The sequence below is a fragment of the Camelus ferus genome, chromosome 1 (genome assembly GCF_009834535.1).
Source record: "Camelus ferus isolate YT-003-E chromosome 1, BCGSAC_Cfer_1.0, whole genome shotgun sequence".
NCBI lineage: Eukaryota > Metazoa > Chordata > Mammalia > Artiodactyla > Camelidae > Camelus > Camelus ferus.
The window spans coordinates 79,887,534-79,915,340 of NC_045696.1; the positions used below are offsets into that span (position 1 = coordinate 79,887,534).

Consider the following 27,807-nt stretch of genomic DNA (forward strand, 5'->3'; position numbering starts at 1 on the left):
TTTAGGCTCATTCATTATCTCTCAGGAGAATTTCGACAATGATCTCCCATCTCCAGTCTTCTCACCCTCAAATGCATCCTCTAACAAGTTGCCAAGGTTCTCTCTCTAAACCACAGAACTTGCCATGTCATTTAATACCTAAAACCTGCAGGATAAAATCCAAGTTCCTTCATGCCTTCTCCCTGCCTTCCCTGCCTGCTCTAAACTTAGCAAGAAGGTCCTGATGGGATTGTCTCACTCTTCCTTCTTCTAAGCTGTGCACCTGTGTTCAGGTTGTACCCTATACCCAGAATGACTTTCTCAGGCTTATTCTCCCTTTGCTGGACTAATCCTCCTCATCACTTTTTTAGGCTGAACCAGGTTCTCATCTCCTCTCTAGGTCTCCCTCCCTGAACACACCAACTCTCTCAGCTGTATTTGTGTATATATATCAATTATTCCACTTTACTATAATTATCTTTGTGCATGTTTGCCTCTCCATTAGACGTTAATGATAGGAAATGGCTTATTCATCTTAGAGTCCCCATCTTTGTGGAATGAATGAATTCATAAAGTATGCAAACATGAGTCTAACAAAAACATGTACTCAGATCCCTTCCAAATCCATATGGCCCTACCAAGACTCCCACTCCTCCTAAATCCATACCTAAAAAGCAAAGTAGAGACACCCCAGTACAGCCAGAGGCTGTCACTGTTCCTGCTAAACACAAGAGATCTCAGCTGGGTTAAGATCCCATATTACAATCCTTCAATTGTTCCCCAGCCTCCATAGGAAAAAGTCCAAACTCATCTGCCTGGAATCCAAGGCTACCATAATCTGTCCCCAACACAATTTCCTGGCCCTCTTTTCTTTTACACAAACCCTCTGCCTCTCCTCAGATTCTGCATTAATACTTTCCACCTTCAATGCCCTTGTATGTAATATGACTCTTGGACAAAGGGAAAAAAAAACAAAAGCTCTCTTTTTTTCATCACCACTTTGAAATAATGATAGCCATTTTTCAGGTCTTAGCACTCAATCAGTCCATTACAGCCAAAAGTCATCATTTCCCCCTTTAAAATTCTATAGCATTTATGCCCTGTACTTCTTAGGTAACATGATGTACTTAACATTTGCATAGTTCCTTATGGCTATAAAACTGCCTTATATTTTGATTACTCTTTTCAAATGTAGCTGTTACATCAATACTCAAGTTGGCATCTCACAGAGGTCAGCATCACATCCTTGTACTTTCGCCTGTGGTCATGACTCCAGGCCTTATTGTAATAAACATAATAAACTTTTGCTGATAATGTTGGTAACTCCATTCTGGGGCTCCACATAGAAAAAAATAATCATCCAAAATAAAATCAAACTTTCATACATAATCTGAGATGCATTTTACTCATCTAGGCCTCTTCAACCAGGCATACATTTTCTATGGGAGTAATAACACATCTCTTGATACAGCCAGGAAAGGAAAAGTTGACATTGTCAGATTAATAAGCCAGAACAAAGAAGAGCACATGTCTGCTGGTGAGATAAGTATGGGAAAGGGATAGGTGAGGAGGGCCAGGTATCAAAAGGCAATATAATTACCATCACTGTTCAATCAACCACAGTAATGCAGTTTTTAGAGTGCATCAGTGGTTGACAGTTTAGCAAGAAATTAGCATCATGGAAGTCCAACAAAAGATTAAATAAAGTCTTGTAAAAAATGCTCAGGAAAAGAATGGCAACATGAGAATAGTACAGAACCATGGTTAAAAGGCCAAATTTTGATGAGAAATATATCTGTTTCAATTCTGACCCTTTTGCCATCTTTTTAGAAAGTTAGCCTCCTAAATTTGAAGAATCTCAGTTTTCTAATCTCATAGCTTGGTTGTAAGAATTAAATGAGATGTAAAACCAATTTCTATATATATGGTAAGCATTCAATAAATATTGGTTGCTATTACAAATAACAGTACTATTATTATTGTTTATGATGGGGCATCAATTGAGAATCTAGGGATAGGCAGTATTTGAATTTCCAGGCTAAGAGACAGGCAGTGAACTTCAAGAATAATTCTCATCCATTAACTGGGAAATCTTGCAGGAGCAAGTGTGGCTAGAACTCCATAATAACCATATCTGGAATGATAATCAAGGTAGGAACATATTAATTGGATTTAGTCTGCAAAAGGTAGACCCCTGGTCTCAGGGATAACATTCAGCTATTAGAACTGGGCAATAAGGCACAGAGGCAGACTGTGTTATAAAAGTCTAGAAACCAAACTGTAACCTCTTCAATGTCCATCAACTACTGAAATACATGAACCCACAGTTGTACAGGCTGAGCCTCCTGATGAACCTCAAATGACTAGGAGTAGTGGAGTGGGCGAGAGGATGACCAGGGAAAAGTGCAAACAAAAGCAGATATAAATTACTGAGCACCATATTAGCTGGGTTCTCCAGAGAAACAGAACCAATAGGAGATAAATATATGGGGAATTGGCTTATGTGATAATGGGGACTGAGAAGTCCTAGGATCTGTAGTTGGCAAGCTGAAGAGTCAAGAGACCAGGGCTATAGTTCTGGTCTGAGTTTAAAGGCCTAAGACCCCACGAGCCAATGGTATCTAAGATCCAATCCAAGTCTGAGTCCAAAGGAAGAAGAAGACCTGTCTCAGCTTGAAGACAATCAGAAAGTGAATCCACACTTACTCAGCCTTTTGCTCTACTCAGGCCTTCAACAGATTGGATGAGCCATACCCACACTGGGGAGGGCAATTTGCTTCACTCAGCCTATGTACTTAAATGCTGATCTCACCCAAAAACACCACCCAAAAGCAAACACAGAATAATATTTAATCAAATATCTGGGCACACCATACCCCAGTCAAGCTGACACATAAAATTAGCCACCACAAGCACCCACTACTTACCAGGTATTGTAAGAGGCACTATAATGGTAGCCTCCTGTGGCTTAGTCTAGACCGGTGCTTCCAGAGTTGATGGGGATGTTCTGTCATTCAATACAATAGCCACCAGCCACAGGTGACAACTGAGCACTTGAGATGTGCTTTGTGTACCTGAGACACTGAATTTTTCTATTTTAATTTTAATTCACTTAAATGTAAACAGCCACATATAGCTAGTGGCAACTATATCAAACAATACAGGTTTAGGGAAAGAAGGTAATAAACAAGTACACCAACAAATAATTACAAGATATGAGACTTATGCAGGAAAAGGATAAGGTTCTGGTTGGGGTAGGGCAGAACTTATTTAGATAAAATGGTCAGAGTAGGCCTCACTGAAGAGGTTATCAATGTTTAAGCTAAATCCTAAAAGGCCGAAATCTTGAGAAGCAGCAGCCAGATGAATAATTGAGGGAATAGATTCCAGGCCGGAGGAACCACATGCACAAATGCCCCAAGGTGGGAAATTTCGTATTTGCTCTGAGCAATTGAATAAGCCACAGTTGACTGGAGGGTGATGGAAAATGTGTTGAAGAGGAAAATAAGGATAGCGTATTACAAAAGTGGTAGGCCATGGTAGGAGCTTGGATTTTAGTGAGGTAATCTACAGTTACATTTTGTAAAGATAACTGTGGCTGACTGCTAAGTAGAAAATACATGAGCCTGCAGAAAGAGGCTTTTTGTGTGTGTATGCGTGTGTGTGTGTGTTTGCGTGAGTTAATTTGCTAGTGTGGCACTCTTCCCAATCAGAATATAATCTCTTTTAATATTAGTATGTATTTGTATTCAAAAGGAATACTGAATTAGTATTAACTTAAAAAACTAATGGCATGTACATACATATGTTCTTGAGCTTTTTTAAGTACAGGAAAAAGGAAACAACTTCCTAAATATGTCGAAAATAAAGAATTCTGTAGTTAGAACCATCTGATAGACACACGTCTGAGAAGTACCAATGCCAGTTACATAAATGAAACAGCTGCATACAAACCCCAGAAGATTATCCTTAGACTTTGGAGAGAGGTCAATTTCCAGTTGTAGAAGAAAGAAAAGGAGATACTTAAATAAGGTGAAAAGACAACCAGGAAACTGACTAGCATCAAAAAAAAAGGGGGGAGCCATGGAGAAAGATGAAAGCAACTGGAGTCAATTAATAACCCAGGAAGAGAAGATTAATAAATTATTGAGAGGATATGTAGAACCACTATTCAGGTCTAGTTGGGGTTGCATTAACCCTGAATAGAAAACTGAAGCTCACAGACTAAAACTGCAGAAGATGCTCTGCATGGCTGTGAAACTCTGGAATCAGTGAGCAAAGTAGAGCAATGTCCTTCTGTGGAGGTCTTTAAAACAGAGTAGATTCTCATCAGTCTCATTTGAAAGGTTTAAGTGTGATCCTGCCCAAAGGCAAGGTGCTGAACGAATGACTTTTCAATGTCCCAGACAGTCAGCCCAGCGAGACCACACAGTTGATGGTGTGCTGTGATCGTCTTTGTTTACCCATATCTTATTGTTTTACACCACCATGTGGCCACACTGAGTAGAAATGCTATAAATTTTGAATCTGAACAGAGGCCTTGAGAAATGCCAGTAACACATTCTCATACTTTCAGAATGGCACAGTCTGTTCAGGAATATGCAATGTGTAAATTCACCTGGCATGAATGATCCTTTTATAGTATTAATTTGGAAAACAAAACTTATACCTATCTTATAAATAATACATCAAAGTCTTTTATTGTGTATTTGCCACTGTCTAGAAATAGGATTTGGTTCACAATAAGCTGAGTTCGTGACATAAAAATCTTTTATTTTAGATGCATACATATTTGAAAGCCAGATTCTGACCCTTTTACATTTAACAGATGTATTAAGTAAAGTAAGTGTGACTTTTATAAAATGAATTCAAATATAGTATCAAAAGAATAGCAGATCTGCTTGCAGAAAAATAATAATTGTTGACACGTGACAGAAGATATCATGTTAAAAAATAATTTTAAATACAACACATCAGGCCCCTGGGCTCCCTGGTACCTTTTCTCTTTAATTTATGTAATAAATACATCAGCATCCATTAGCATTCATTAAGCTCTCATATGAGCTAAATGTACTGGACTCTACATTGGACAAATTAAACTGGCAAAGCCCAATCTCTCCCTTTGTTCTCATGTCACCTCCACTACAAGAGCATTTTGTTAAATATAGACAGTGAGGCAGCCCTAGGACCAGGCTGCTTGTGTTACAATCCTAGTAAACCATGTAACTCGGTAGACCTCAGGTTTTTGGTAACAAGAATTTGATTTTTTTAGTTTAAATAATGTTTTGTCGTTTAGCCAACAAACATTTATCGTGTGACTGCCGCATTAACAGTGCCAGGCACTACTCTGGACATTGCAGACAGAGCAGAGACTAAAACAAACAAAAATCCCTGCCTTCAGGGAGCTTACACCCTAGTAAAGAGCCAGACAGTAAATAGTTTACACTTTGTGGGCCATGAGGTCTCTGCCGTAATCATTCAACTCTGCCACTGTAACACAAAAGTAGTCAAAGACAACACATAAACAATGCACAAACGACCGCCCATTGCTATGTTGCAGTAGAACTTTACAAACACAACTCGCAGACCCACAGCCCATAATTTGTGAAGCCCTACTGTAGAGGAAGACAGCCATAAACATGACCAAAATTAATAACAAAATAACCACTACGTGGGATGGCGATAAGGACTGTGGAAAAGGTAAAAACAAGTGAGAGTATGGGTAGTATTGGAGCGTGCCTGGGCGGTCCTTACCGAGAGAGTAACACCCGATAACGACCTGAAGGAAGTGAGCAGGGGGTGACTCGGGAAAGAGAACTCTAGGACAGGGGCCGACAGCTGCAAAACCCCAGAGGCAACAGTGTTTCCTCTTTATGAGGAAAGCAGGACCAAGTAGGAAATGAGGTCAGAGAATTAACATGTGACCAGCTGGCATGAGGCTCAAATGCCATTTTCAAGACTGGTTTTCACTCTGAGTGAGATAGGAAGCCCCTGCAGTTTTAAGCACAGCAGGGACCTACTCTGGTGCAGTAATTTGAATGGAATTGTTCTGGCTGCTGTGTTGAGCACTGATGTAGTGGGAAGCAGGGAGTCCAGTTTAGAGGCTGCTGTGGTCATCGTGGTGAGACATGATGGACCACATGGCAATGCTGGAAATGCTGAGAAGTGGCAGGATTCTGAAACAGGTTAAAGATAACCTGACCAGTTATTGGATGGGGAATGAGAGAAAGAAAGGAGTCAATAATGACTCCAAGATTTTTCACCTGAGAAATTGGATGGATGAAGAGGACTACTAGAGACTGGGGGAGAGGAAGCAAGGAAGATCAGGGTCTCAGATATAGAAATAAGTTCAAAATACCTATTAGGTATCTAAGTAGAGGCGTCAAGAAGGCAACTTTTGAGTCTGGAGAGCTAAGAAGAGCATTAAACTCAGGGTATAAATGTAAGAGTTGTCAACCCACAGACGGTGTTTAGAGCTACAAACTGGTGAGACCACTAAGGGACTGATTACAGAAAGAGAAGGGGTCCAAGTGTTGTGCACTGGGGAACTCCAAAGTTAGGAGTCCAGGGAGATGAGGAGATGCCAGCAAAGGAGACTGAAAAGAGCAACCAGTAAGACAGGAGGGAAACCAAAAAGAACAGAGTTGTGGAAGCCACGAGGGGACGCGGATACTGGAGGAACAATCACATCAGCTGTACCTGAGAGTATGTGTAAAATGAAGACTGAGAATTGAGCCACTGCATTAGGAGTGTGGAGACAATCAGGCACACTGACAAGAGCAGTTTCAGTGAAGTGGTAGGAATAAGAGCCTTGCTGGAGTGAGTTCCAGAGGAGGGTTTTTGTTCTTTTGTTTGCTTGCATTCTGTGTTTTGTGTTGTGTGTTTTTTTTAAGAAAAAGAAAGAACTGAGATGATAACTGGAAGTTAAGTGGATCAAGAGAGGCTTTTGGGTGTTTCGTTTGTTTTAAGGTGGTAGGAAGAACAACATTTTTGTGTGTTGGTAGAAAACTTCCAAGAGAAAAGGAGAAATTTAAAGAGAGAGCGAGGGGGAAGGAGAGAAAGAGAAAGACTTTCTGGAGCAGTTTCCATGGGTGGGAAGGTGGGATGAGATCTGGTGCAGGCCTGTGGGTGGGCGAGATTCACACTCCGCCGTGTAAAGTGCTTACTGTGGTGCTTAGCACTTAGTAAAGGCTCAAAACTGACAGATACTAAACCACCGACCATCAAAGGGGTTTGGCTGACATGATCTCACAGTCCCATGCAGCTACAACATTCAGTAGATTAATAAAAGGAAGCTGAATAGAATACAGACAATGAAATGCAGACATTTAGAAGCAACGCTGAATTGCACTGACCAGCATCTAGGATACTGGTCTAAAGGAAAACAGAAGAAAAGTAGGAAGAGTAAGTGATCATTGTTTTCTTTTGATTCATGAAGTGAGTCAGCCAAAACCAGGCTCCCACAAGCTATTTGACTCCTTGTAGATTCTCTGGGTTAATTAATTAATTAATTATCTTTGCCCTTGAGAAATTCAGCATGATGGAAAACCCCTATCTCTTGCCTCACAAATATTGTGTGGTATAATGTTATTTCCATGCCCTTTTCGTATTCTCCCACTGAGTTTTATACTGATTCACAGAGGCTGGACTGTAGGACAGAGCCATGATAGGGCACCAGACAAAGGAAGGTGGGTGGTGGAAGCATAACCGCCACTTCCGTGGGCAGAAAGTGGGGTTGGAGCAACTACAACCTAAATCGTTTTCCTACAGCTCTGTGCCAGGTACTGGAGGAAACACAGTGTACGTATGGAAAACTTCTCAGTAAATGTGTAGCTTTATGAAACCCATGTATAGTTACTTAACACTAGTATCTTTTAAAAATTCTAATAATTGTGTTTCACTGAGGGCAGGTAACAAATTTCAATGAATCTTAATTCCTCCCTTATTTCAATACAGATTTGAACATGTATTCCTTTGGGGGAAAAAAAAAACAAACCCTGAACCCCTGGATATAAGAAAATCATACTTAAGAAAGCAGCAATTTGACAACACATTATAGTAGAAAAAGCAACTTTTGGAAAACATTAATAAAAATGCGAAAACTCCTAATTGTACAATGGTGAACTCAAAACCAAATCATCGAAAGCTTTAAAAATGCAGGAAAGCCCTAGAAACCCACTGTGGTGACCTACTTTCTCTTTTTTCACAGTTATTCCAATCCAAGGATGGCAATCACTAATGTGATAGAAACAGTGGATTTAGATTTTACTTAACTCGACACTGTGTCTATGATACAGGATTGTCTTTTACAGTTTTTCCATGTTTCAAAAGTATAAAGTTTCTTTCCAAAACTGATCAATAATTTCAGTACGATATGTACGTTCTCCCTGAAACATCTGAGGGGACCCATGGCCAGAATGCATAGAAGCTGACATCTGACTGCTGACTGACAATTATACCAATGCTTGCCACCTGTTGCTCAACCTAATCTGTTGATCTTAGAATTAGGCAAACTATGCCAAATCTGGCCGAGCACTTTTTTTTTTTTTTTGTAAATAAAGTCTTATTTGTTTACTTATTGCCTACAGATGCTTCCGAAAGGCAACGGGGAGTAGGTATGGACCACAAAGCCTAAAATATTTACTGTCTGACCCTTTACCGAAAAAGGTTGCCCAGCCCTGTTTTAACTAATGCCTGGTGTCCTCATTTAGCAGTGTTTGTTTCAGCCGTATTTACATATCCAAATGCTGATGGCAGGAGGAATCAGAGTGTAGAATCAAGCCATCACTTAAGAGTACCCAGCTTCTGTGAATACAGTGTGTGCTGCCCCTCAGAGTGAGATTTTATGTTTTTCCTCAATTTCTTAGCTTGTTAAATGGGTATCTACTAGGGGACAGGCACCAAATGTCAAGTAGAGTGACTTTTTAGGTTGTCACAGGAAGAAAATTTTTCCAAGCGTTTCTATCAAAATGCAAATATTTGAGGTTTACTTGTGCTCCTCTCTAGCCTGATTTTTACAACTTGTTTTCTACCTCATATGTGTTCATGTGACATCAAAACCTGCTAGCTCACTTTATCTTGCTAAACTAGGGCTTTGAAAAATATAAAAGGATTCCTAAAAGATTAGTTATTCTTAAATTACTGTCATTAATTTTGAAATGTCAGTGGGCAGCTTCTTTCCAATAACACATGTGTAAAGAGAGAAATACTGAGCTGAATAATCCTTCAAATGGTATCTTTTTCCCAAGGTTGATCTTTAAGAGTCCTAATTTTTGTCTGTCCTGAGCAAGAATCTAAACATTCTAATTCTTCAGCAGAGCACCCCAGTAAGTTTCCAGCTGCTGTGCCTTAAACAACCTATATTTAGGGGAGGAAAATGTCTAATTCAATTTTCAATGATGTCAAGAAACAACACGTATCTGCAGGCAAAGATAAGAAAAACGTTCAAGGTACACAGTGATAGGTCTGCTTAAATAAACAAACTTTTGGTCCTAGTGATTAGGTACACAGGATTATTATATGTTTAATTGGCCAACGTGACAATTTGGAATTACTTCTAGTCACATTTAATTAGATTTGGAATCTCTGGAGGAAAGAAATAGAGAGGTCTAGCAGAGAAACAGTCATAAAAGTAAACTGTTTTTCCAAAGGGTGCTAAGCAATGAATTAATATCCATTGCACAATAGTTTTTAATATCCTCTCAGCTTAATAAGACTAATGCGATGGTTGTACACACTAAATTCTAAAACTAATTCAATTAAGCACAAAGGCTGGGGGAGGGGAGTGTTTGTTCAATTGGAATTTTTTTATTTTCAATTTTAAGGAGGCTAGTTAAATCAGAGGTGAATAATCTTTAACTTGGGTAAAATCTAAGATATGCTTAAATATACAATAGTTAGCTATCTATGCTCTGCTAGGTTGGAAGGCATTCTAGAGTCCACAAAATACGGGTTACTCTATAAGTGCTCTGAAGCTTAATAAGAGGTAACCAAAACAAAGCATTCTCTCATAGTCTTTAAATATTCTTATACTGTACAAACAAAAATCACACAGAAGACAAATGGCGTGTTCCTTCTCTTATACTTTTAGTTTAGCTACCAAAAAAAAAAAAAAAAAAAGAAAGACCTACTTTCTACATTCTAAAATGTGCCTTCTGCTTTGCTTAATATTAGCCTAGTCTAATTTATACATTACAAAATCTTCTTCAGTATTTATATATACTGCCTGTTATGGTCTTCCTTCTGTCCTATAAATTTGTTTTTAAAAAAAAAATCTGTCCTTGTTCGTAGGAGTGCCATGATTGCTGACTACATGTTCTGGCTCTGTGGAGGAAGTGAACAGTGTATAAGCAAGCTCATCAAACTGTATTGGCAGGTAAAAACTGATGTCCCAACTAGGGAGATGGAGCCCATTTCATTTTTAGAACCAAAATGAAGGATTGGTGCTTCAAAGACTGCTGAAAAAGGTAGCTCTGGGCATATCAATCAGAAGAACACTACTCAGTAGTAATGTATTTATAATGAAGTAGATTTTCGGAGACTAATTTTAAGGGCAAAATTCAAGGTTGTTAACCCTTGGCCCATACTTCAGTTTTACAACCCAATATAAATTTTAGACATCCCAGGAACTAGTTTCCCAGGCATGCTGCTATAATGACATGATCCTCTAAAATATGAACATTGTATTTTCATAGATTCTTCTTGATCTATGACCTGTAAAAGATTGCTAGGAGTAATACCAATTACATAATAAATGAAAATACGGAGATTCATCGTATTTGTGGAGTAACACGCAGTATTTGAATAACAATACAATAACAAACTGCAGATCTTCTTTCTTATTTATTATTCAAAATGGAAGCAAGAAGTCATACCAAAGGTCAACTACATGTCAAGAAGAAAGTCATAATTTCTTAGAATTATAAGAAGTTAGAATTTACTAGTTCCATTTCCTTCACAATGTACAATCCTATCCTATCCTTCTCCCACAAACTGTCAATGACTTTCCACTGAAATAGATTCAAAGTGAAGAGCTCACTTATCTCCAAGAAAAAATTTGCTAATTATTAAACTGTTCTCCTCATTTAAAGTGGATTTCTACTCCCTTAAAACTTCCATCAAGTGGTTTCCAGTGAAGCCACACGGACCAAATGGAAACCCACTTTCAAATGAAATTTTTTCAAATATTTGAAAATCAAGTACAGAAGCCAACTCCACCCCCTATATCTCCTCCTCTCCAGACTGTGTGGGAACTTTTTTCTTTGTATTTCAAAATTGTTTAATTTAATTGAATATGAACTTTTCAACCAAATAGAATAAGAGGTGCTAAAACACTATGAAAGTGAGAAATAATTGTCAACAATCTTCTGCTGCTTCTTGATTTTTCCCAGATTTTCACTACTGTGCCTTGGCCACTAGCTTTCTGTCCCTATATCACATGTTATCTTCATTGGACAATATAGTATTAGGTTTACCATATAACATTCTCAGTAATTTATATAGTTCCATCTAAATATTTAGAGCTCAATTTACCTATTGTAAAAATAAAGATTTAAATTAGTCCTAATATAAGTAAGTAACCTGTAAGTTGACCTTCAAGTAGAAAAAAGTTTAATCTCAGAAAAAAATTATTAATTTGCTGATAAGTTTGAGACTTTTCTGCAGGAATCTGGAACACACAAGACAGTAGTAGTTGCTAATATGTACGTAAGTAAATAGCAGTAAAGAATTGCTAGATGTGAAAAATAAGCAAATAATATGGGCTATAGACATAGTAGAGAAAGAGGTAGTTTTATTAAAGAATTTCAGAGGCTTTTGGAAAAAGGTAGGAAAGGAGCTGAATCTTAAGGGTTAGATGATATTAAGCAGGCCTGACATATATACTAGGTCCCAAATGAATGTTTTAATTTATTCATTCATTAAACAAACATATATTGAGTGCCTATTATGTGTTCTACATTGAACCAGGAAAAATAGATCCAATGTTGGATCTATTTTTGTAAATAAGTTTTGTAAATAAATGTTTTTTCTGTTTCCTTTAACCTTCAGAATGCATTAGTACCCCTATTTTACTTATCTCAAACTAAAAATAAATAACCTCTACTTACCAACACATCCATGTTTGCTATACAAAAAAGGAATAAAACTAATACTACTATTTTACTATTCTGCACTAATAAAAGATAATTTTTAAAAAACCTAGTTGTCTTTGTATTCTCTTTTTCTTCTTTAATTTGAAACAACTTGGTTATTGAAAAAGGATCCTTGTCTGGAAGTCATGTGTGATCCAGTACAAGTTCTAACAGCAACATCTAACCTAAAAAGCAAGCTAGTTTCTGGAGGAGCTTCAGCTAAAAAATAAGAAATGACCAGCATAAGGTGTTTGAGAAGGTCTGTTCTTAAAGCCCATTTCAGCTCTAAAATCTTATATTATCAGGCACATCCAAATACGATGTCACACTACCTACTGAATGGGAGAAAATATTTGCAAATGATATGATCAATAAGGGATTTATATCCAAAATATATAAACATCTCATACAACTCAACATCAAAAAACAAACAACCCAATTAAAAAATGAGCAGAAGACCTGAATAGACATTTTTCCAAAGAAGACATGCAGATGACCAGTAGGCACATGAAAAGATGCTCAACATCACTACCAGGGAAATGCAAATCAAAACTGCAATGAGAGATGACCTCACATCTGTCAGATTGGCTACCATCAAAAAAAAAAAAAACAAACACAAATAACAAATGTTGGCAAGGATGTAAAAAAAAGAGGAAGCCTCATACACTGTTGCTGGAAACATAAATTGGTGCAGCCACTGCAGAAAACAGTGTGGAGGTTTCTCAAAGAACTAAAAACAGAACTACCATATGACCCAGCAGTTCCACTCCTGGGTATACATACAAAAAGAAACAAAACCACTAATTCAAAAGGATACATACACTCCAATGTTCATAGCAGCATTATGTACAATTGCCAAGATATGGAAGCAACCTAAATGTCTATCAACAAATGAATGGATAAAGAATATGCGACATATATATACACCATGGAATACTACTCAGCCATAAAAAAGAATGAAAATTTTGCCATTTGCAGCACCATGGATGGACCTGGAGGGTATTACGCTAAGTGAAATAAGTCAGACAAAGAAAGACAAATACAGTATGATATCACTTATATGTGGAATCTAAAAAATACAACAAACTAGAGAAGATAACAAAAAAGCAGCAGACTCACAGATATAGAGAACAAACTAGAGGTTAGTTAACAGTGGGGAGAGGGAAGGGGCAATGTAGGGCAGGAATTAAGATGTACAAACTATAATGTATAAAATAAGCTACAAGGATATATTTATAGCACAGGGAATACAGCTAATATTTTATAATAACTATAAATGGGCATAACCTTTAATAATTGTGAATCACTACATTCTTATACACCTGTAACTTAAAATATTGTACATCAACTATACTTCAATAAAAAAAATACGTGTCACAAAATTTAAGGAAAAAAAGTAACAGAATTAGAAAAGGCATCCTGAAGATAAGTTTCATGAACTAAACTCCTCTAACTAGCCCCAACATCAGCTTAGCATACCACACCAATGTCTCAACAGTTATATATTTCTTTCTGCTAGCCAGTCTCTCCCTCATCTTAATTCAAATGCATATATCTCCCCACTCCCCAAACCGTGCTCTGTTCTAAATCAAAAGTAGGTTTTGGAATATTGCCAGAGTCCCCAGTTCATATCAACTTTAAAGACAGGGCTGCCTCAAACCACCATGGCAATTACACTGTTGAATGTAAAAATGCCCTACACATCAGAGGGTAGAAATTATGTCTGCATGTATATTGTAGACAGCCATTAAAACTGAAGAGACTGAACAGAGGGGCTATTTTCACTATCTTTGTAAGTGGAGAAGTTACTATATATCTGCCTCTCAACCACATACAATCCCTACCACCCTGGCCAGTTATTCATTTAGTGATCTTAAACAGGAAATGGAAATTTCAGAATGTAAAAATTTGAGAACCAGTCTACACTTACTCTCCTACATTACTGACTTACAAACTCTCAAATGCAGAAAAATAGACCATTGCTTTGGTGAGCTCAAGAACACCTTTCAGCTGTATTAGGACTATTTTTCATATCATCAACTCAGCAAGAAAAAAAAAAGGCATAAAGCTCTATACTATATGATAGCTCATACTGGGATATATCACTTTGAATAAAAGTGTTTGCACATGTTATTCTACAATAGTATCACCTCTGCAGAACTAGAGAGGGTTGGAAATAACTTGTCAACCGTACTTGCATTCATGCTTCTGTTACCTGACACTCATCTTCTGTTATCAGCCACTCTCTTCTTCTCAAACACCCTCAGACTTCATCACAATTCTGAACTAATTAGCAAAAACAGAAAGTCCCTAGTCAGGCTGGAAATTAGCCATTTTGAAGCAGTGATTCTTGTGTATTTGAATATTGCTCCTGAAGTAATAGTATTATTCCAAGAAGAATTTTAGAGTAAACTCTAGTGCACTTCCCAAGGCCCCAGTCCCTTAGATCCAGGACTAGATTTAATAGCGCCAAGAGCAGAGCTAGATTTAATAGCACCAAAAAACAAAACCAAACAAGGCATCCTCTTCCACGCCTGTTTACTTTTCCTGTTTTCTCACCTTTGTTTTCAGCCCTGTTCTCAGCTGTGTGGGTTATCTTACGTGCAGCTTTATCTCCTGCAACGTGAGGAACAGAACCAACTCTGGTCTGCATCACTTAGCAAAGTGGAGTGAAAAAAGGCAGTAACAGCTAATTTTGTTGCAGAACTCCCACCAACCAAGTACAGAGCAACCGCACTAAACAGGGGCAAGCTGCCTGATCAGCTCATGCCCTACTTTGACTGTTCTTTTTAAATTCTTTCTTTTTTTCCTTTCTTTCTTTCAGTCACAAACCCCTCTGAGAGTCTGATTCAGATGACAAGCATCAACTAGAAAATACTCATAAACACATACACAGAAGAAATGTGCTTCTTACTTATCAACTTGCATTGGAAATTGATCTACACCTAGTTCCTAAAGCAGCATTGACAGAGAATCATGGCTTTTCCACGCTTGTGAGAAGGTTATACAATTTTTCTAGAATAAGAACCTGAAATACCATATTTGACACTGCATCAGTGTCAACGTTCCATTTGAGGGCAATAAGAGGTAAAATTCTGCTTCACAAAGTCTCTAGTAGCAAATGGAGTCAGAGCTCCTGTAGCTCACGATATCTCATGTGCTTCATGTGTCAAGAAATCCCCGAATTCATGTTACATCATTTCCTTTGTCCTCAGATTATCTTTATTAACTCTTTAACATCAAGGCTATCTCTGTCAGCAATGGGTTTCAATTTTAAAGTCATCTGGACAAAAAGTGACCTTCATAAGAGATAAGCCATTTGCAGAGTGTCTGTAGATTTTTGTCCCCAGAAACTCTTAAGACTTTGTCAGTCTCACCTTCAGCATTGGAAAATTCATCTTTTTCATCCAGTCACCTCATTTAGAATAGAAGCCCAACCAAAAAAGCTCATTATTCTTCAGCAATATTTCTGATAGTAAATTCAGCATTTCAATCAAAAGATTTGCCTCATTTATGTGACTAAGATATGAGCCATTATAAAGCTAGTCCTAGAATGAACTTCTCACCACCAATTTGTTCTAAGATGGGGTTTTCTTTTCTCTTAAAAATTTTAAGGAATTAACCAAACCAAATCTCTCCTAAATCTCTTCTCTGGATTGCCAACAAAATTCTCTCATAGAAAAGAATCTCATGGGGTGCTCTTGTATCTTGACAAAGATTTACTGAAAAGGCACTGATTTGAGTTCTTGGCTCTGAGGAAGTTGAAGGTTTTCACAGAAGTAGAAAGACCTCTTTGGGGATTGTTGGAAGGGTTGTTGACACCAACACAAGCCCATGTAAAAAGCCTGACATGTGGAGCATCTTTCCTCAGTGAAGCAGCAGAAGCTGAGGCAGTGCCAACTTCTCGGGTCCTCCATCTGTGCAGAGAATACCAAGACTTTCCATCCAATTCAAGTTGTATTTGGCAATGAAATGTGCACCATCTTACAGATATCAATGGCCTAAATGGTTTCCAAAGAGAGCTCACCAAAAAGAAATATTTCAAAGGACAAAATCAGGAGCTGGCAGCACTGACAAACTAAAGATTTTCCCCAGGGACATGCTTGAGCAAGATGGTGCATAGTGTGTAGTCCCCTAAGGCCCTTCCATGGCTTTCAGGGGTTCACAGACCACAGGATAAGACCCTTGCACTACTCTTTGCAACAGCCCCTTTTCTCTTTGGTATTGGGCCTAACGGGAGAGATTTACTGCTTCCAGCACTCTAAGTGAAAAACAGCACCCAGAATGATAGTGTCATGTAGTGCCTCCTCCAACCGCACTGCAGTCATTCAAGCTGGAAACCTTTCCAATCCAGTGTCTCCAGACTCCTCTTAATTAAGTGGATAGCTTTCTTCTCTACTCTCAGATTGTATCTGTCACTCATTCTCATTCAGCAAATATTTATGAAGCACTCATTAGTGACTGCATTAGGCACTGTGCTATGTAGGGGAAATACAGCAGTGAACAAAACAGACATCACCTTGTTTCAAAAGCAATATAATTCCAGCACAAAATATTTACAAAGAAAAACAACTAGTACTTAAATTAGACACCCCTTCTTAATCTGGTTTTCTTCTATAGTACCATCAAAGTGAATTGCAAAAAGCAGCTTAGTAAACATATATGTTAAGTTAATCAGTCAACCAAATTAAATACTGGTTTTGCATGAAACTCAAACCAATAAAGTTGAGAATTTGGAATAGTTGTTTTGTTTTCAATTTAAAAATTCAGTCCTTGTATTAATTTGACAAGTATGTGTGTGTGTGTCTGTGTGTTTTAAATTCTAAATTGTGGATACCTTTTGTGCTTTAGTTGAGTTTGGGATTCATCAGAATATTTGGAGAAGACTGCCTTTTTCCAGAAGTTTTTTACTTCACTGATTTCTGTGCTCACAAATTTTTCCATGCAAATTCTAAGGTTTTAGCTATTAGCTTCTTCTTTCACAAGTAGCTATCAAGGTAGCAGCACGCTAATGCATTTCTGTGCACTAACCAGAGAATGGTGTAGGACAGCTTAACACTGAACGGAAGCTGATCTCTTAGGCTACCTTTTTCATTCCAGTTCTTTGTTTATCTTCTTGATAGGGTAAAATCATTCCAGTATTAGTCATTTACCTGGTAAAATGTGTGATATCTCAACCTCCAAATAAAAATAAGATCTTCAACATGAAATTACAGGCAAAGTAAGGTCAAGGATCCACCAAAAAAAAAAATTTATCTTTAAAAAAAACAAAAATTTATTATCTTTAACAAAACACCTACATGTTCAGGAGAAGGGAAAAAAATGTGTTCTCTCTAAAGATTTGCTTCCCTGTGAAAAATTTTTCCACAGAGAGAACAAAATAGAAGTACCATATGAGCATTTCTCTTAATGGCCTACGTTTATAGTCTATTTATTTGGCCGGTCAAGCAGAGAGTTTATAAAATATTTGGACAGGAAGTGTCTGAGAACAAGTAAGGGATTATAGTATTTAGATCAGATATAATTTGAGAAGCGCCAAAGCCACTCACCTAAAAATATTTTCCCTATCAATTGCCATATATTGTGCTTAAATTCCCACCATTTGGCATTAAGTCTCTAGTCCTCCCCAAGTAATATGAAAAAGAAATCTTAAAAAAAAGAAATTTTATCTAGAAGTGTTTAACCTGTTAATTGGTGACCCCTTGACACAGGTGTGGGAATTAGTTTGAGACTTTCTTAGTCTCTTCGGAAACATGAAAACAGAATCCTGAAGGTACACGATGGAAGGAAAGGTAAGCTCTGATGAGGAAAGGTGACCGTGCTCTGGAATACAGGGAAAGTAGACTGAACAGAAGGACCTTATGAAGCTCATGGGTATCTGTGCTTAACTCAGTGGAGGAAAGGAAGCAAAAGGAAACAGGCAATGTAAAGCAGTAAATGAGATCAAGCCTAAGAGTCATGATATATAACTTAAATAGTTTCAATGCAAGGATTCAATTTTGGATGAAGTCGCTTCATTCCTGTATTAGTCAGCTACTGCTACAATAATACTATATAACAAATCACTCTGAGACCCAGTGACTTATAATAATAAGCCAGTTAGCTTGGGTTTGTCTGATCTAGGCTGGTCTTAGCTGGGCTCTGCTAAGCTTACCTCTAAGCTGCAAAGAGGCCCAAGTGTGATCCACATGTCTCTTATCCTCCTTTGACCTGTAACTACTTGATGTCTGTTCTTACAGCAAAATGCAGGATTCTGAGAGTAAGCAAAACCAGTAAGGCACATTTTAAGCCTCTGCTCCCGCCATGCTTGCTAACATCCCATTAGCCAAAGAAAACCATATGGTCAAGCCCAAGGACAAGGAGTAAGACTCTTCTGCTTACTGCAAAGCCATGACAAAGCTGTGGATGTGATATCGTTTTAGGGAGGGAGCAAGTTGAGATCAACAACTCAATCTACCACAACTGCTCTAGACTTTAGTTTATACTGTTTTATGATGACGAAGTTGGCTTAGGAAAATGGTTCTCAAACACTGGTCTAGTGACCATCTGTATAAGAGTCACTTGGGAAAACATCTGAAATATTGGATTCCCAGAGTTGAGTGAGGGCCTAAAAGTCATATTTGTCTACTGCCCCTTCCAGGTGATTCTGATGCACAACCATGGGCTAGATGTTCTCTGAGACCATTTATAATTTTTTAAGTTAATGACCAATTCAGCCAACCATGGAGTTTATGCAGGACTTTCCTAGGTGCAAAGGTAGAGTGGCCAACGAGCTGTAAAGGTGATGTTGACTACCTGAAAATGCCACAGATATAATCCACAAGCCCCAGATTCCTCCCCTCCTACATGCTCCACTCTAGAAATGCCCCCAGTAAGTGAGGCAAACCGTGCTTCCATTTTTAAACATCAACAACTGCTCTCCCCTTCTCGCCATGATATAAGTCAGGTTTTCCTGCCCACCTCCCATCCCCAAAGCAAATTCCTTGGCTGCCTCAGGGTCCTCTCTTGCATTCAATGTTATATCTAGACAACAATGGGCATCCTTGCAATGTTTTTTAGTCACCTGCCTACAAAGAGACTTGTCCATTAAGCTAGGTAATATTAAAATTCTCATTTCATGAATTCTCATATTTTTCAGTCAGAAGGCAGGCTAAAGAGGAAGCATCCAAATTAAGATGAGAGGTATAAGAGAGCTGCTTTTCCTGGGTCTTGGAAAAAGATAAATGTAGAAATGAATTTCTCCTCTAATTATTCATTCCTGTTTATATATTCTTTAATGATATGTTTCTATGGTTACCAGCGTTGTTAAACGCTGCCTGTGTTTCATTTTGCTTTGATGCTATTTGAGGTAGTGTGCCAGGAGGCGAGGTTCACTTTTAAATGAAAGATATAATTGAGGCATCTATTCGATACAAGGTTGAGTGTTCCCAGAAAGGAGATAGTGACCGTGACATTATTTTCCGTTTGTACAGTTTTGTGTGGTTTTTCTATGGATGGTCTGTGAGAGTCTCAGGCATTGGGAAGGAAGGAAGAAAGGAAGGAAATGGAGGAAGAAGAGAGGGAGGGAGGGAGGGAGAAAGGAACCTGAACCATGCACATGTTAAATCCACACGTACGTATCAGTGCGGGTATACGTATTTGGTGGCACTGATTTGGCCAGACCGTCAAGTGGGTGAGGCTGCGTCTCCCTGCCCCCACCTCCCTCCTCACCGCACTGTCCCTCTTCCTCAGTCCCACACAACCATGGCAAGAGCCAAAGCTGTCTTTGAAAAATGAGTCGAACATTCAGTTACTTCCCCTCAGTGTGAATTCTAGTCCGAGTGCCACCTTTTCGGAGGTTGTCTGCCTTCAGAGCCCTAATTGTCACTGAGAAATAAACAGATCTGTCTCCTGCTAAAACAGTGTCAGACATCCAGGTCAGGGAAGAATTGGGGGACGGTGCCTCAGAATGTGCCCTGCAGGGGGCAGCACACTTCACTCGGGCCTCAGCCCTACCGGCTGCAAGAGTGGCGTCACCGCAGGCAAGAAAATTAATCCTCACCCACTCCTGAGAAATAGCTACTTAATACTCTTCTTCAGAAATATATATATATTTTTTTCATGGTGCTGGTTCAGTTTTGCAGTAATAACCATAGGTGATTATTAAATAGAGTCAGCTTTTCCTTTTCTTTTTTTCCCCTTCCTAAAAAGCTTTTTGGGTTTCCGACAGTTCTCAAGGGAGAAAAAAAAAAAGTTACTTCTAAATTTCTTTTTCTTTTTTTCTCATTTGAAAATGATGTGGGTTTCCGAGATCTAAGGCAATCCGAGCCTTCTTTTACTTCAACAAATTTAGGTCTAGCCACTTGACTCCCAGAAGTCCTGTGGCTATTCTGCTAGGTTGCCATGAGGTTATTTTGTTCACATAGAGGCTTGCCTTCCAGTTTAAATTTGTGAACTTGTTGATTCCTTCTTTGTTTTTGTTTGCATCCGAAAATCAAAAATTGTTACGAGCAAAACCAAATTTAGAGAGGTTTATGGTTATCTTTTATATTTCCCATAGATTTTTTATGGGTTATTGATTTACAACCTTGCAGAGAAATTGAGGTCACTTTTTTTTTAGCAGTTGGAGATGTGGAATAACTATTCCATGAAATCATGAAATATTTTAAGCTGTGTGCACCCAGGTATAAGATAATCAGTAAAGCTCAAAGCTTTTAATGTTTTTATTTATATTCAGCCATTCTTTCAGTGGTGTTGCACACCAATTAAAAATCAATTCTCCTCTTTTCTTGAAGTCATATGATTGTATTTTCCTCACTAATTTTTTAACATTGCCTACCCTTCCTGTGCCATAGTTCCTGGTGGAATCACTTCTTTTTCATAATCTCCCCTCTTCCAAATAATGAGACCTTGGCATTTTAAATATCAACTTCTAACATGCAGTATGGTTAACTTTTTTTCAGGATCATAAAGTAACTGTTAACCTAACCTATTTTTATCCAAGAAAGTACAGGTGCTATTTTATATGGCACGGTCTAAACTAGGACTTAGCAACGTACAAAAGACAGTAATAAACCTCCAGAAGACTTTGGGAGGACTATTTCAAGCCCAAACCTAAAGGGATGGAAAACATCATAATTAGCATGGAAAGTCTTCATTTTATTTATTCTTTATCAGGTGGAGGTGGGCCTGCTTTAACATTCACATATAAGACACAAATCAGAGATAAAACTAGAGACTCGACAGATAACCTGGAAGTAGCGTGGCAGGTCTCTTGAAGACAGCATTTCATTTCATTTCGTATCACTTGAAGTTGTCATGTGTTTTTGTTGTCACAGAGTGTATGTGCATGTGTGCGTGCATGTGTATGTATACACTTTTTTATATACACACTCTGACAAGCCTGTTACATTTCTCAGTAGCAATTATCCCCCTTCTGAGACATCTTGATGACGGGAAGGTATTTATAGGGGGACATTTGCCCCATAATATCATTCTCCTGTAACCCGTTGCCTTCTAAAATACAAAGTCCTCGGTAAGGAGCTACAGCCCAGAAAAGATTAATTAAAGGCAAATGAAAGACATAGGAAGAAAAAGAAGAGGTATCTGGTGTCTAGGCAAGATTGAAACTTGAGGGAGAAAAGAAATTCCGGGGAGGTAGGTGTACACCAAGGACAAACTTTGAGTAATGGACTCTAGCACTATAGGCACATTTCTACACAGCACAGTAGCCCCTTTCACTGGCTTCCAGATAGATCAACACCCGTCTTTGGTCTGCGCACCACCAGGGCCATGGAGCTACTTGCTTCCAAAATGACCAGTTCTCTCGCTGGAAGGCTCTATCTATTAGAACTTTTTTCCTCCTGCTAAGGATTCTTATATTTGTAATCCCGTCTTAGGGCTGAACAGGGCTATCGACCTCATTTATGAGTCCGCGTGGCATAAATGGCTCAGAGGACAAGGCTCCGACTGATATAAAACTGACTTGAATCCCAGCTCGGTCACTAAGCAGCCATGAGACCTCCTACATCTTGTAATAGATAAAGACTGAGGTTTTCTCATTTGTTAAGTGGGATAATAATGCTTGTTTTCCAGTGTTGCCTTAACAAATAAACAAAATAATATATCTATAGCACTTTGCCAATGCACAGTGAACACATTTAATTAATTAATGAGTTTTCCAGATTTATCAGTAAATTATCAACAAAACCTACACAGGCAGAGTACAAGCGCAGGTTCCTCTCTGGTAACAGTTCGTCCGTACAACCTAAGTCTTGTCTCCAAATTAAACATCCTTGGACTCTTTCAACCTCTTCTCCAATACACACTTTTTTCAAGGGCACCTTGAGTTTTCCACTCAAAGTCATCTTACGTAGTAACCCAAGAGATAAGACAAACTCTTGGTGGAAAAAACAGTACAAGTCTGGGAACCCAGTTACCGAGTTCTTGTCCCAATCTTACCATTAAATCTACTGTGTGTACCAGCAAGCCACACCCAATCTAAAAGCACCAGTCAAGAAATACAATCAGAAATAACATACTTACCATTAAGGAAAGGAATACCTACTTTTGTAAAACTAAATGAAGCATAGAGATGAAATGTACAATGACAAAAAAGGGTTCAAACTGCGTTGACATTTACCACTGAACACAGAGGCTAAAGCTCATTAGCAATACCCAGTTGTGCTTATGAAATAATTACCAGTAAAGCAGCTACGTATTCCTGTGATACCTTTTGGTGATTCATTTTAAGTCATCAAGAATGAAAGCTCTGTGGGATCCTAAAGAGTCTGGAGGCTGCTGAAACCCACACTTGTAGTTCTGAGTTTCTATCTGTTGGTGTTTCTCTAATGTGCAAGCATAAAATTATTCAGGGTCTTTAGAACAAGAACACACTTTAAATTCTATTTATAAATTATATGTGCTTTGCCATTAAATAAGCTAGACCAACCCAAGCACATTATTAACTTCCCCTATCAAGGAGCCTTTCATTTAATTTTTGTAAATATTTCTCTTTGAGACAGGCATGCTAAATGATAGCATATCCTAAATCTAATGAGCAGCCAGTGGACAAAACAGTCTTATTGTGGCCAGTAGGTGTGAAGGATGAATATTCTGTTTTGTGTTAGGATTACTGTAATGAGGGGATCTTGACCTGGTTTAGTTTTGATGTGGCCTATTTGTTTCTTTTTTAGCATTAAAGTCAAATTTTTCTTGTCTTTGAAGACAGGGATAAGATAATCATGGAAAAAGAAAGAGGAAAGTAATATTTGATATTATACAATTTAATTACGATAAAAATTCAGTGTAAGACAAAGTACTGGCTTAGAAGACTTGTGTTCTTGTCTTGCTTCTGTCTCTTAATTTTCTGACCTCATGTGACTCACCAGAACTAACAAGTCTCATTTCCTTGGTAACAGTTGAGTGATTTTAAAATAATACCTGAGCCCCCTTCCATCTCTTTAGTTCCATGCTGAAGGGACATGGAAATAAAATTGTGCTACAAAATATAAATGATTAAAAATTAATACAGAGTAAATTTGGGGCATTAAATGCTGAAGTTATTCAGCTAATGGAAGTATATAATCACAACCTTAACCCTAATCCTAATCAGACTGGATAGTGAACACTGGAGTGCACGTGCGCACGCGCGCAGACACAGACACACACACACACACACACACAAAATATATGGACACACACACACATGTATATGTTCCAAAATTCTATAGCACTCACATACACTGCAAAACTAAGGTAAATTAAATACTTTAGAATTTAAAATGGTATTTACCATGACTGTTTTTAAACAGGATAGGTTGCAAAGTAAAGAACTCAAAATAGCTATTAAAAATTTGCTTACCTTGGTACAAGTAACCTGTCTGTACAATATTTGGTTAATTTCCAGAAAATGCAAGTAAAAATTAAATATCTTGATTTAAACTGCATGGAGATATTTATAATTTTCACACCACTGGGCTAATAAATGTAATGGCACAGCTGACAAATCTTTCCTTATATTAGAAAAATACAGAACTTATAGTGAAGGTTGCTTAATAAAAGAACTCTGGTAAATCCAAGGCAATATTTCAGCATTAAAATGTCGATCATGAAGGCAGGGGCAAACAATTAATTATTACATATTTTATTCTGACATATTATATTAATAAAATCATCGTTAAAATGTCAATCTTGGCTATTGCATAAATGATATTATGAAGAGGTTTATAAGTAAGTCTCAGGTATGGTCTGCTCTTTAGGGAAATCTGCTCATTAGGTTGAATCTAAATTTCAAAGAAAACTGAAATCTTTCAAATTAAATCCCGATATGTTTAAAAGGATCAAAATTGGAAAATATTGCTCAAATTTTTTATTTTTCCATTTTCTAGAAAATTCTAATCATCATTCAAAATTTATCATTAATGATAAAGAGCCATATTGACCACTAAGGACTAAAGGTTCCCATCTCAACCATTTATCGGTTGAAAGTATAGCAGTGCTTCCTTTGAATGTAATAATGTTAACTCTGAAGATAAAACAATACAATCATAATATTCATCCAATAGTACTACTCACTTAGATGAACTTTAGGAGGATTAAAAGCATTTATCACACTGCTAAATGGGAAGTTATTTTATTTTAAAATACCATCTTTTTCTTTATTTTTTAAAATAATACATAAAGCTTAGTGGGGAAAAATGGATTATGGGGAAGATTCCAATTTTCCCTTATTATTGTTTATGTATTAAGGTAGACTAACTGCTACAATAACTCCAAAATATCAGTAAGTTAAAACAATAAAGGCTGATTTCTCACTCACACTGCAGTCCAATGTGGGTGTTGCTGGTTGGTCCTCCTCCAGTCAGCAACAGGAGAACCCATATTCCTTCCATCCTGTAGCTACGCCTTCCTCCATGTCCTGGGAGTCCTCCCTCTTTAGGCAGCTGATAAGGAAAGAAAATAAGAGATCACACTAGGGGAGGTTTTATGTGCTAACCCTGGGAAGAACATCATTCCTGCCTACATTCCACTGGCCCACATGGCCACACCTAACTGCAAGGGAACATGCCCAACCAAGTGCCCAGGACACACAGACAGACGTGTTCTAAAATCCTACAGCACTCATGTGCACCGCACAACTAAAGTAAATGAAATACTTTAGAGTTTAAAATAATATTTATTATGACTGCTTTTAAATAGGAGGGTAAAACCCAGGAGGTAAAGCCCTAATTTTCAAAAGAGAAAGTGAAATACAATATTTGAGACTCCAATTTTAAATTCTATAGAATTAAAAAGCCATTAATCCTTAGAAAAGTCACTTCTGCCTCTCCAAGTCATTTAAGTCATCTCCAATTCAACGAATTGAGCTGGAAAATTCCCAAGGTTCTTTCCAGATCTAATCTTGTAAGTGAAGCAATTTACTGCAATTATGGTCAACCCTGATATTGGGAGCATTAAAGGAATAATTTGATAATAATCTGTAATAATTTTATCACATTTTCTAATTAGTTGTGACAGGAATTCTACTCACTGAACCACCAACACTGGACACACAGTTTAAAGGTCACAATTTATCCAAAGCCTCCAGCAAAAAGATAAGGAAAAAAATGTCATAATCCTATCATCCTGAAAATGTTTGAGGTTTATGGTTACTGCAAGATTTATCCTGGGCACTTTGACTGCTCTTAAAAATTTACCAGGAAGAACCACCCACCTTAGGTTTAGAGGAAGATAAATCTGATTTTTTTTCTCTTTTGCTAGTCATCTTTTCCCTGTACTTTGATTGCTTCCCTTTACTCTTGATCCTCTCACCTGTCTCTCCCACACATAGTCTTTCTTGTTACATAGTTATCCTGGGAAGTTGATTTCTGAGGGAGCAAAGGGTTCTTTTGATTAGCTAAAGTATAAGGAGAAATTATTATGTTACTGTCTGCAGAGGAAATGAGTTTCCCACATACACTCTTGGTTCATGTAACAATAAGCTTTAAAACGTGATAAACATGAGGAAAATAATAGAGAGTTATTAGGACCCCCAAATGCAAACACCTAATTTCAAAGTTTATGTTTGTGTAGCAGCAAAGAAAGCATAATTAATAACAGTGTACGCTTAACAACAGGACACGTGGACTGATTGTTTTCCCCATTCTCTGCACACGTGCAACATTTATTGACACCAGAGAAATGTCATGCACTGGGAAAGAACGCCTCAACTGCAGAAAATTTTTGTCAAATTGAAAACTATCATTTGAAACTTTCGTTTTTAGCATGGCTTACTTGTTACAAGCTGCAATTTCTCATCTGGACACTTAATTTATTTTCAAAATCAAGGAAAATCTTTGATGAAGAAAGGGAAATTAAAATTTTTATTTTAACGTCTCTGATTATTACAAAACATTCCAGCTTTTAAAATCTTTATATTTTAAAATTTCAATCTGTGTATATTGGACTCTTCATGAAAGACAAGCCCAATTCTAAATTATCAAATTATTACCATCACAAGATGAAAACCTGATATTTTGTTGTCCGGCCAAAAGCAGTCCAAAATTCCCACTATTTTAAATAATAAATATTATAACATTTATAATTATAATGTAATAAATATTTTAAAGCTAATTTTTTCTAAATCGATTCACTAATGAGTTATTCAATAATGTACCAGAAATATTTAAATATACATGAATATATATACTTATTTATTTATAATATTACTCCTTTCCTTTATAAGAGCAATGTGAGACAGGTTCAAAGTCTCAAGATTGTCTATCTCTAGAAAAACAAAAATATTAATATATTAAAACATAGCGAGGATGTGTCAGGATCTGGAGCAAAGATAATCTGTATTTTCACGTCTACTCTATGTTGCAGTATTTCTTCTTGGGGCTGTAACAATTTCCTTTGAGAAGGTATCTTCAGTGGAGAATCCAATCCCTATTCTTGTATACACACTCTGCTTACTCACCTACTTCCTTAATCATCTTCAGGATTGAGGGCAGAAGCCACAGAAGAACCCCATTTCTATTGGCTCTGAGTGGGAAGAGAGGGAGGCCATGCTCCAGCACATACCCTCCTCAGCGGAGAGCCCCGTGGAAGCCTGGATGCCACGCCTTCAGCATCAAGCCAAGAGCACAATGTCGTAAACGAGCAAATCAGGCTGCCACACAAAGCCCACACTTTTGCCACATGCAAAAAAGCTGATGTAGGCTCTTGGGCATCAGTCTTTCTGCCCTGCTGTGAGATGGCTTAGCAAAGTGATCCTGCCAGCAGTCACTTATGCTGCCAGCAGCTGTAAAAGAAATGGGATAGAGAGACTGTTTTTCTTCTGTCCTGGCCTTACTGGGATACCCTTAATATCTTTCTGGAAGCAAACTAGAGGGTTAAATAACTTCACTGAAGTTTTTGATCCAGAATTTAAGGCAAAATACCCTTCCCCAAGATATTCAGAGAGACCATCAGAAAAGTTATTATTTTTTAATGGAGATACCAGGATTGAACCTAGGATCTACCACTGAAATATGACCCACCTGAGATATGACCCACCTGCCCCCTATTTGAGTGTTAGGAAGTATTATGGGTTGAATCATGTTCCCCTAAAAAATTTATAGGCTGAAGTCCTAATCCCAAGATGCAGATTGTGATTGTATTTGCAAATAGAGTTTTTAAAGAGGTAATTAAGGTAAAATTGAGGTCTTTAAGTGAGACTCAATCCAATATGACTGGT

At 37.8% G+C, this 27,807-nt stretch overlaps 1 protein-coding gene across 1 annotated transcript in view; it reads left to right on the forward strand.

The window, feature by feature from the left end:
- SPATA16 (spermatogenesis associated 16) overlaps positions 1-27,807 on the forward strand; it is a 181,268-nt gene that overhangs the window by 97,255 nt on the left and 56,206 nt on the right. The window contains exon 4 of the mRNA XM_032484198.1: positions 10,270-10,354. Coding sequence (XP_032340089.1) covers positions 10,270-10,354 — 85 coding nt within the window. The remainder of the gene's footprint in view (positions 1-10,269; positions 10,355-27,807) is intronic.